General features: G+C 30.6%; 1 protein-coding gene across 5 annotated transcripts in view; it reads right to left on the bottom strand.

The window, feature by feature from the left end:
- Positions 1 to 12,368, bottom strand: part of LOC115881170 (ankyrin repeat and fibronectin type-III domain-containing protein 1) — a 216,479-nt gene that overhangs the window by 70,218 nt on the left and 133,893 nt on the right. For 4 of the 5 annotated variants that reach the window (XM_030898556.1, XM_030898553.1, XM_030898552.1 and 1 more), the window contains exon 2: positions 3,799 to 3,954. The exons of the other annotated variant lie outside the window; for it this stretch is intronic. In XM_030898556.1, the coding sequence (XP_030754416.1) occupies positions 3,799 to 3,925 (127 nt within the window). In that variant the 5' untranslated portion in view covers positions 3,926 to 3,954. The remainder of the gene's footprint in view (positions 1 to 3,798; positions 3,955 to 12,368) is intronic. 5 annotated transcript variants of the gene reach the window in all.

Genomic DNA, 12,368 nt, shown 5'->3' with positions numbered 1-12,368 from the left:
TGATCTAGCTAGAAAAGGAGCGAACACTCCACTAACTGGACCAGAACCGTTCTGTTTTCCAAACGGGAACCAACTGAAAGCGGAACTGAAAAATCTGGAAGACTCCATCCGTAACTTGGAATGGGTGTCCTCCAAGGGTCTAAGACACTCGAAAAAGTTCCTCAGAACTTATGACCGAGAAAAATCAAAGGTTTTCCTTGATTTAAGTAAAAACAATCTTCGGATTGTCACGGGGTTTCTAACAGGACACTGTCTCCTCAACGAACACCTCAGTAGGCTGAAACTGAGAAACAACGGCGAATGCAGATTTTGTGGGGAAAAATGGGGAAACACCAGAACATCTTATCACTGAGTGCGCCGAGACGACGACCATTCGTGCCATGAACCTTGGCACGTCTGATGTCGAGGATGGAGAACTGGCCTCTGTGGAGCCGTCTCAGATACTGGCTTTTGTTAAAGCCCTGAGACTGTATGATGAGTTATAACTCGTTATAACTCAAGAAAGGGGAACACACAATAGATCTATAAGGTCGCGGTGATTAACTCCCCTCCAAAACATTCTACATTCTACAAAAAGTTCCAGTTTTTAGAGATTTTTTTAGTAACAATAAATAGGAGAAAAAACACGGACGTATAATCATAATTAACAGTATAATTAAGTTGCATAAGATGATATAAATTAAACAGATGGATATGATGGACAACAAATTATGAATCAAAATTTATTAATGGGTTAATTTGTTTAATACACAATGTTACTATACAATAATTAGCGTTATTAGCATAGTTATTATAAACCTATAATTTATTCAATATAATATGTGACTGATAATATGATAATAAGATTGACATGTACACGAATTTTGCACCCAACTAATTATACATAATTTTTGTAGAATATTCAGAATTCTACGGTAGCTGAAATCATATGACTGCCTTTTTAAGAAATATAAAAATAAAAAAATAAGTAGAAAAAAGTTTCTTAATTCAATTTCGAACTTTTTTTATGGCATATAGTTATGTAATTAATAATTAGTTATAAACATAATTTAGATATTTTTTATGGAATTTAATTTTACAATTTAAAAAAAAACAGTTTTTAAAAAACTATACCAAGGAATTTCCAGATCTTTACTTAGAAAATAAGAATTTTTTTATTGATAAAAAAAATTCGAAATAATCTGTGCTGGCAGTGTCCATTATTCAAAATAATTATTACTAAAATTCACAATAGTTTAATAATTAATATGAGAAATTACTTTTTATTAGCAGCATTAACGTATTTAGCGATTTTTTTTAATACCGAACATCTAAATAATATGTATGTATAGGATAAATTATAAAATAAAAAGTAACTTACCCTCAAAAGTGACTAATGTTACAGTATTAATTTTTGCCTCATCCTTTATAACTCTCCAATTCAAATTTAAATGTGTGTTTTATCGTACAATGATTTATTTAACTGCATGTTTAATATAAATTGTAATTTAGGTAGTTTTTATTTAAATTGTATTGTTTATATTTTATTTCAAAAATATTAAATACGTCAAAAAATTAAAATTTAACATAACCTTTAGGCAACTGTAAGATTTAACATTAACATATGGGGTGTTCTGCTAAAAAATGTAACTTGACATACTGGTACTCATGTAGTACTACCACAGATTAGGTATCCTATAAGTATACAGATAAAAATCTTGTCCTTAATTCGTGGTACGAAAATTGTTTTTTATGACGATGTGCAAACGAGTACAATTTCCTGTGCTCAAAAATAAACTCGCGTAAAATAACAATAGTAATAGAGATTGCACAAACAGCGTAATAGAGAGATATCGCTAAACCGAATAGCCTGCATGGACGTTAATAAGGCCAGGTGTTATTTCTTTTACGTGAGGTGCTATTAACTCTCTTCATTTATAGTTATCGGATCGGAAAGAATTCTGTTCGCGTCGCGTCCGCTATTTAAACTTAACCAAACTTTGAATTTAAAACTTTGAAATTGTTTTGTTTACTAGGTATTTTAAAACTAAAGGGCTAAAGTACTTATTTCCAGTGCTTTATTGTTCAACGTCTGCCAGTGGGTTTAGGGCAACAAGCAACAAATTATCTTAGAAGGGCTTAGTCGTCATCTGCTGTAAACCTAAGCCTCTTTATAGGTTCTTTAATATTGGAAGAGGTGGAATCCATATTTTGGGCCATATTTATTTAATTAAAACTAATCCCAGCTACTTAAATATCAAATTACCTAATAAAACTAAAGTAATAATTCAAAACAATTCAAACATAACCTAAAATAAAAGATCTCGCCGGCCGACCCCGGTTGTGAAATATCCGCCCATTTAAGCAATTTTTAAACGTTATTAAGAAATAGCGCTTGGTGTAATTGATCCGCAAATTACGTCAGGCGGTAACGTTATTAGCGGGTGTTGCGTTAAAAATTGACTCGCGCATATCGCGCATGATAAGGTACGTGTAAATACTGCATGACGCTATTCGGTTTTCCGATATCTCTCTAATAACTGTGCCGGTCAGGCGCTGTGCACAATTTTACAGGCTATAAGTGGGCGTGCTATGTGCGCAAACTAGTAACCTAACTAGTGCCCAATTCCGAAAATTGGAACCACGAAAAACAAAAAAGAAAAAACACAGTTTATAATCTGTATAATCTGTGGTACTACATAAATATTTTTTTGAATACTGTAGAGCTCCAGATAATTTTAAAATGCTGTTCGAACATTCGTATGCTTCAAAAATTGAATTCTTATATAGTTTCGTTTTCTTCCAAGATCTATGCGAAACTCCACCGTATACAGAGTGTTTTTTGGTTTGCAATTGAGTGTTATTATGTTTATTGTATAGATTCAATACTGTCAGAGATGTGCAATAAAAAAAATTATGATTTTTGTCATTGTTTGTCAAAATGGATCAATACTGTTATGTATTTTTGAAAATTTTGCAAAAACACAAAATAATTTCTTGAAAAATATACATATACATAGTGTCTCATTAAAAAAATCCAAACATTGTTCAGTATCTCAAAAATGGAAAAATTAAGAAAAAACTAACTATGCCACTTGATTTTATGTAAAAAGTTCTATAAGATTTCGTTTTTAACTTTTCAAAAAGTGATCACACAACTGATATTACGAGGGGTGTCTGAAATTACAAAAAAAAACATTTTCAAAACCTGTATCATGAAAATTAATGAGACGATGACAATTTTGTTTGGAGCATCTTTGGCTTTACAAACAAGCAGCTCAGGTTCTTAAAAACTACAAGGTTATATTACTAAGGTACTAATAAGAGAGATAACCGTCAGTTGGCAATCAAAATGAGATACTCTGTACTTTTTATAGTTACTTTAAAAAAACTACACTATTATACAAAAACAAAAAATAGCATAATGTTTAAATCGTTTTTAGTTGACCAAACTCTTGCAAACAAAATAAAAGTATACAGTACGTCTGTTCGTTCTGTAGCTACGGGGTATCCGTGAGAGGGGAAACGATATTCTCTCGATGTTTTTCGTAAAAAATTAGACGGCGCGTCCCATCAATAAAACTTCGACAAATTTGCAAGTAGCCAATAAAATGAGTGGGCGGAGCGATTTGCGGTGACGTACTCGTCAAGTCGACGTATAAAATATATTGCTGTTTATTTAAATGTTTTTTATCAGCATTCCTTTCATAGACACAGATCCAACAGATTTACTGTATCTGTGTTTCCCAACAAAATCAAAATAAATAACAAATAACTTAAATAAAACAAAAAAATAATAAACAAATCAAAAAATCTTACCGTGTAAGTGTATGTTTATCCTGGCGAGTTTTTCCAGTTTTTGCTGCAATAATTTCGCTTCCTTTTTGCTGGGTTTGTGACTGGGAGGTGGGAGTCCCCTCGTCAGGGGGATACTCGCCACCTCCATGTCAAGGTCGCCCGACAACGTCGGCAGCTCTACAATAAACAAAAAAGAAAAACAAAACTAAATAAAATGAAAATAATATAAAACAAATAAAAAAGAAACAAATAGGATTTGAGTTTTCGAATTTTATAATAATTTTAACATATTGTGTTAGGTACACATTATATTCTGTTTATTTTATGAATTTATAATTCTTTAATTAAATAAAAATCCTATGCATTACAGATTTCTATCAAAATTAACCTTTTATTTACAGGGTGGTTTTTCTACCCTAATAACAATATGTAGTATATTAAAGTAGTTTTCATGTAGTTAACGAACGGGAAAAGATGTAGTTTTTGAAAAAAAACTACACATAGTTAATCAGGTAAATTACGTCTTCACAGCTTCCGAACACTGGAGACAAAAATTCCAGAAATTTGTAGTCATAAAGTTTTAATATACGTTTATGATGCGTGCATGGAAGATACCGTACAGCATTACCTCTTTCTATTTAACCTCTAACCTCTAGCAACAACGTTTTGCCCCGTCCGAGTGCTGAACGCTGTGGGAGAATTTGCAATCTATTATAAATAATACTAGCGTCGAAATCTCAGAGAAATAGTAAACATAGAACGCCCTAACAGATAAAATAAATACCATTAGATTATAATCAACCATACTACATAGGTCTCTGTTCAGACTGGGATTTAACATCACTATATTAAAATAAGATAACAAAATCAAAAATAAATAAATCTAAATGACAGAATAAAATTTATCGATGCTATGTTAAACTGGATTTTCAACCCCTTATTTTACTTATGAAACAACATTTTTTAGTTTTAACTATTGTCGGGATATATCAATTGTTAGTCTCAGAAATTAGTTATTAAGAATATCTCATTTTCCAATCGAATAAATTATTCCAAATGTTAGTTCTTGGCCAAAATCATAGACTTAAAATAAAATATAGACTACACTATTTACATCTCAACGCGGACAAACAACCTTTTTTGTACACATGTTTACTTCTGGGTACAGTCGACCGAGCCTTCCTCATCCAGCCTATGTTGTCACGTCTTTAATATTATCAATATTTTTTTTCTTGTTATACACATATATTGAGATATTAATACTACAGTTTAATAAAGTAGGTTTTAATATTCCAGAGATGTATTAAATAGTCCTTATACTACTAAATTATAAGTCGGATACTGTTTAAAAAGGATAAGTTCTTTACAATATGACAACACCGATTAGAGGCGAGGGAGCCTATTCATTCATTTATTACCTTGTAGTACGTGTCGCACGTGTGCGGTAAAGCTTTGTTGCCGCTATCTCCCCGGCTGTATTAACGCATTTTCTTAGCTTGTAGTGCTTAAGTGTTTATTTTATTGACTTTTTCTGTTCAAGAACTATAAAATATGGTTCGCCAGTGCCAAATTTGCAAGAAATTTGACTTAAATAATCCATTTAAGTCTTGAAACGACTTTTGACCGGTAGGCAACTCTCAATTTACCCATTGGGAGTCAGTGGCGTTGTTGTAGAAAGGCGCTTATTTAGATAATATTTTAGTAAAATGTAAAATCTGAATTTTTTCTCTTACATTACATTATTTACTTACTTACATTGTAACAAAATCATAATTATAACCCTGTTAATAATTAATAATGTTTTTATTAAAAATATATTCCGGTTTATTCTAAAATTATCTTCAGAATCTAAAATAACATACAAGAATTTTAAAATGATATTACATTATGAAACAATATTTTTTAATATACCGGGTCGTCTCAAAAGTGGCTCACCCCTATAACTTTTATTATTTTTTCAGATAAAAAAACAGATTTGTATGTTAGTAGGTATATGACATAAATTAGGATTTATTGACGTATTCAATTGTTTTTGGTCTCTTCCTGTTTCACCGAAATGATTACATCTTTTGATTTTTAAAGGCACCCTCGGTATATTGCTACTTTATTCGATAAAAAATGACACTCTGAATAGAATGACATATCATATGTCAACTTTTGACATTGTCGCTTAAAAACATATCCTATTTTAAATTTCAATCCAGTTTTTTTCAATCCACTAAGTTTCAATCAAGGAGCCTTGGAAAAATAGTTTTGATCGTCTAATAGGTTTCGTGTCTTGTCTAAGCCGGTTAAAAGATGTACAAATCGTATTTTTAATCATACATATGTCAATTTTTTCAAATGGAACAAGGGTGACTCATTAGCATATTTGGAAAAAGCATTTTTTATGAATATATTGATACCACACACTTGGTATTTCGAGTCAAATTGTCGTTATGAACCGCGTGTTACAATTATAATTAAACCATATGCGAAAATGCCAAAAGTTGACATATGGTATGTCATTCTATTCAGAGTGTCATTTTCTATCGAATAAAGTAGAAATATACCGAGGGTGTCGTTTAAAAATTAAAAGTTATAGTCATTTCCGGTGAAACAGGAAGTGACCAAAAACAATTGAATGCGTCAATCAATCCTAATTTATTTCATATACTAACATACTAAATCTTGTTTTTTTATTTAAAAATTTTTGAGACGCACCCGGTATAATAAAGATAGTACCGAGTTAAATAAATGTAGTTTTTATTTTATCCACTTCCTATCACCTTCCTTGCTTTAATGGAACAGATTTATGTTTTCTCTAATTTACATAATAAGACATCACTTAACCAGAAAAAAAATGACAACAATCATATTCTTTTTTCTCTCCCTGTCGCCGATTCTATTATATCTGTGGAATAGATCCTGTTTTGATTAATATTAGGAGAGGGGTTGTAAATGTTTGACTAAAATTAATAATTTATTATTAATTTCAAAAAATACCTAATTTCGATTATAAAATTTCTTCTATAACGTGTATTTTATTATTTTTATCCTTTTTGGACTCTAAATTGTTTTTTGTAAACTTTTATTTAAAAAACCTGTCCTAAATCTTAATAAAATATAAAAAGTTTAAATACGATATATTTTTAATTTAATTATAGCTTCATTAAAATAAAATAATTACCCGGCTATGATACGGAGAGTTCAGGTGTACTTGAGAAACGAAAGACAGTGTTGTGTTTCTCGGCAGAGCCGTCAGAGAACGACCGTTACGACAGAGACAACCTATCTATCGCTCGTGTCGCACTCGTTATAACCTAAAACAATAACACAACAATAACAAGACAGTGTCTGACCGCATGTTCCAGCTATTTATGAATGAGATGCTCAGTCTATGTTTTATTTTAAGTCTATGGCCAAAATCCATATGAGGATTTACTTTTTTTATTTTCCGATACTTTACATGAGAAAAAATATTCCAGAAACTTCGGCAGCATATTCTGCAGATAAAAATAAATAAAAAAAGTTCGTATAAATTAGGTCCTAAAATGGCTTAGTTTCGGAGATACATGGTGTAGAAGTTTCATTTTTATTTCGATTTTTTTCGAAATAATTTCTGAAGTAACGTCAATATTGGGATGAAAATTGGTGTCTGGGAGTTTTTTGACATGAGAAATTTGATTTTGATGTCAATATCACTCTTATTTGTAGAGGGCGCCACCTACATGTGTTTTAACTGTATTGAAGAGTAATAACTTTTCGACCGTACCTGTATGAAACTACCGAGTAGAAAATATACATTTCCGTGACTTTCTACGTAAAAAATGTCTCTTGGTAAAAATCGCTACGAGCAACCGTTCTCAAGATATTTAGAATGAAATTAGTCAATACATGTCAGTTATTTGACTAAAATAATAAATTTGGGATTTTTTTTTAAATTAACTTTTGGCACAAAAACATTTCAAATTTATGATTTCAGGCTAAGAACTATTTAGTCAACATGTTTAATGTATGTCAATGATGGCAGGTTTTGATAATTTCGATTCCAAATATCTCGAGAACCATTACTGGTATTATAGCTATATTTACCATGAGACTTTTTTACGTCGTAAATGTATTTTTTTCAATATATACCCGTACAGCACATCAAATCACATTTACGATGTGTTTATATTATTAGATGCAGACACAGGGTGACACAATTCCCCCGATGTAAATATGCTACGTTTACACATTGTAGTTCAACACGTTGGTTGGGTTAAACGTCCGCCTTACAATGTAGCCACAGTATAGCATTTACGTATACACAAAGTAAGGGATACACAGTGTGCCGTAGGATACACAGTACTTGTGTATTGCGTTTAAACTCTGTTTACACATTGCAGTTGTGACTACCGCATGTATAAGTATGTATTTTGCTTCGTATATACATCCTGTGCTAGATAAAACTACTTCTTATGAACGAATTTAGGAAATAATACAAATTTTGATGCCTAACTTTTCGTTCTTTTTAAGAATTATTTATTCAATGATACTAATTATATCTTTTTAGAACGAAAATTAAGAAGGCAAAACTTTGTATTTTCCAAAAGTATCTCGATTGTAAGTTCAAGAGAAGTAGCCTTAAAATTGTTCCATTTTTGTTGTGTATTAAATGTACCATTTTTCTTCCATAAAATGGATTAAGTGGTTAAAAAATAAAATTCTTATATTTCTTAATATCATGGAACGCAATAGCGCAAATAACACAATAATAAAATTATTATTTACACTGCAGAAACCAGAAGTAAGAAAAACAGAATTTGTATCAAAATGTATTAAAAATATAAGTACCTAGTATAACAACATACTAAAATGGTAAACACTGGTATATCGCCACGATTTGGTGGGCCTCGTTTAGTCATTTTTTTTCTCCTCTTTTCCCTCCAAGCAGTTGGTTTGTTAGCATACTCATTCATCGAGCACTCGTGGACTTTGTTGTATTTTATTTCCAGATTAACAATCTCACCCTTAAATTTTATATGAAACTGATTATTGAATATTAAACATATCTGTATATTGATCCATCAATAACTTACCGAATATCAGTGTAAGAAGTATTTTAAGAATTTAAAGAAATTATATTGCAGAGCTAACCTCTTTATCATTATACGAGAATATTTGGAGTTTTCATTCATTGGAGTCAAAATTTGGTAAATTGGGTATCGAGTAAGGGAGGAGTCGCTGCTATAATATTAATAATACTCTTAGGAAGGTGTAACACGGCAATTAAAAACTTGTGCTTACCTTAAAATCTCTTTTAAACTACACACAAACAGAACATTTATATAGAGCTTCCGAATGATAAAACAATAATGGCTGCTAACACATACCACTCCTAGAAAGGAGAAAGGAGAGAGGACACATAAGATACACTTGGTCGGTGTATCTCCGCTGAGGCTATCCGCGCGTGCGCACACCTTCATTTCATGCTAGAATGTAGACACAACGGTACAATATTACAAAGTGTCTATATAGATATTTATATTATGTGTATACGTCACATTTTTACAAGGTGTGTACTATAGGCACAACTATGATACGAAGTATCACACATACATATGACTTATACATTGTATGTCTCATATACCGACGCCAGATTTCATCATTTTAATAATTATTTGTTACGTTACATAAAACTCTTTAGAATCTTGAGTGCACACGGTATACAACTAGTAAACACTGTATCACACAATTCTATCAATATAAACCTGCGTGTATCTCATATGTATATGTTAGAACTAGATGAACACTTAGGTTTTTAGTTAGGTATTTTGTTTCTCATGTGTCTCCCTTGTAGAAACGTAATTTCATTTGGACGTGCTGTATGGGTATGGTTATATGATTGAATCAATATTTTAGTAGAGCCCCTCTAGGTTTACTTATTTCTCTGGAGTCGAAATTGTCTGTCTTGCCGACTGCAGATAAAGTCTACAAGCGGAAACAACGCCTTTACAACTTAAAGAACTCTTTTAATTTTGTAGAGATGCATTATTTAAAAGCGTTCGTCCTCTGAATTTCCCAGATGCTCTATAGTTGTAGTGCCAATTTACTTCCACTTGGTTTCTTAGACGAATGTCTTAATTTTATAGTCAGCTAATTTAGGAATTCTGAACAGAGACCTAGATATTTAATAATAAAAACGACAAGGTATCATGCCCATTGATATAGGCTAGTTAAATAGTTATTTTTTATACAAGACGATAAAATGGTATTTTATCGTTGACCGAAAATCGCGAGTGAATTAATTTCGGGAGACTATAATCGTTGATTGAAAGAACTGTTATTTATATTATTTTATTAACTTATTTCCTTCAATCAACGCTATAATGCAATTTTATCGTCGTGTATAAAACAATATATTTTTCAATAGCGAGTTACATTTTAAAACATATTCAGAAATTATTATTTCAAGGAATTTTTTACGAGTAGAAAAAATATTGTGCTGGATTGGCGTTAGTTTCTAGGTAATTTGACAAATAAATAAAGCTGTCTCTTTAGTTGTCAGTTTTGAGTCAATAACTTTTAAATCTATTTCGTGTCAATTGCTGATTGAATTGGAGCCAGAAATGGCTCAAAACGAAATAAGTAAATTACAGATATTTTTATATTTTATTATTAAAAAACAGATATTCAGGCTGAGGCGACAAACGCCATATCCATTGCCTGGAAACTTATATGGTGAAATTTTGATAAAATAATTTAGTACTCACTAAAAACACGGTAGTGGTAGGAAAAATAATTTTTAGAGGTTACTAGTTTATTTGTTTGCCTGCTATGGTTGCCTGTGATATGCATATACAAGGTGTTTCCTAATTAATCTAAAAAATAAAATATCGTTAGAAAACGGCTTAAAGCGGGCTCTTAATAAGTATATTTATTTTTTTCTCGGCAACCGTTTGATGAACAAGAAAAACTCAAAAGATCAATTTTGTTGAAAAAGGATGGCCAGTCAAGAAAAAAATATATTTTCTTTAAAAAAGCAGTAGTGTACCATTTATGTTAAGCAAAATATCGATTTTTTTTTTTAATTTTTGACACCCTGTAGATCAGAAAGGAAGTACTTTAGACCTAATGGTTATATAAAAATTGTTTTAAGAACACATGAGGAATCACACCACAATTTTTTAGACTAATTAGAAAACACCCTGTATATTGTCAACTTGACAATGATTGTTGATAAATCAAAAAATACCTTTTCTGTGAAAAAAGCCCGATTTTCGGAGGAAAAATTTTAGTTTTTATTGAATTTGGGCCTGCGTCTGCAAATACCGGTATGTTTTTTAATATTCTATCTATCTAAATTTTAAATATCATAGTCAGAAATAGTTTTATTATTTATTAACTGTAAAAATGGTATACTCATAAGTTTTATCAAATATTGTGATTTACTTTCTACCTTGTAGTCAAAATTTATATTTATTATATTTAATAAACTGTAAAATATATATATTCTTATGTTTTATTAAAGTTACTCTGATATACTAATATATCAGTGTAACTTTAAAACTAAATCCTTTGAAATCAAATATAAAAATAAAAAATATTTACAGCAGAAAAGGCGAAGGCGTTGGGTTAAACGTAGTCTGTACTAAGAACACGGAGGGGCGCTTTGACCCAAAATTTTACTATTAAGTTTCATATCTATCTTAATAGAAGATCATTTTCTTTTATCTATGGCCATATCCAAACTGCTTCCATTTAAATCCCAAATAACTGATGAAAAGGAATACAAAAATTTTCAAAAATGGAAGCAATTAAAAAACGTGCGAGAAGAAATAAAGTTTTTAACCTATCCTCGCTGTTAAAGTATCATTTAATCTACCCTTGCGGTTTAAGTAATATTTTATCTACTATTTTTGATAGATATAAGGCAATTTTAACAGTTGCTATGGAAAAAATATAGTTAATGAATTGGTTATTCTTTATATTTAAAGAAAACGGCAAGAATATTATATCGCATACAATAAATTTAAAATACTTTTACGGATATTTACCAAGTAACTATTTATTAACTAACTGAGTTTTTAGACATTATAACTATAAATAAACAATATATGAACTGAGGGCTCGATATATAGGGTGAGTCATAAATAAGTGCAATCTTGATAAAAGAAACATATTTTCTCTTAATCGTTTATCAAGTAAGTCCTAAATAAGCGAGTCAATTTACTTTGAAAGTTAAAAATGTGATTTTTTTTGGTTTGGTTTACTTTCTTGTAAGTTTAATCTACTACCTATGTTGCCATATTACTAAGATATTATTTTTAACTAAAAACTAAAAAGAAACATTTTTTTTAAATCCAAATTTTCAAAAAATGGTTCACGAAAAGTTCTCCTAGACGTGTTTCTGGGGTTGAAATATACAACCCTTAAAAATATTTGCACTTATGTAAGACTCACCCTATTTATACCGTAGTCTACTTTTAAATAAAGGTCCTGTAAATAGAGGTACAGATATTTTGAAAATTTGCTCTGGTATGCATATTCATAAGGAACTGCCAGTAGAACGGTTGAAAATATGTAAAATATATGCGCAATTAAATGCACCAAATTTAGGTAAGTAT

Source organism: Sitophilus oryzae, unplaced genomic scaffold (assembly GCF_002938485.1).
Source record: "Sitophilus oryzae breed Bouriz unplaced genomic scaffold, Soryzae_2.0 scaffold_169_pilon_pilon, whole genome shotgun sequence".
Classification (NCBI taxonomy): domain Eukaryota; kingdom Metazoa; phylum Arthropoda; class Insecta; order Coleoptera; family Curculionidae; genus Sitophilus; species Sitophilus oryzae.
This window is presented reverse-complemented; position numbering and strand designations above follow the sequence as displayed.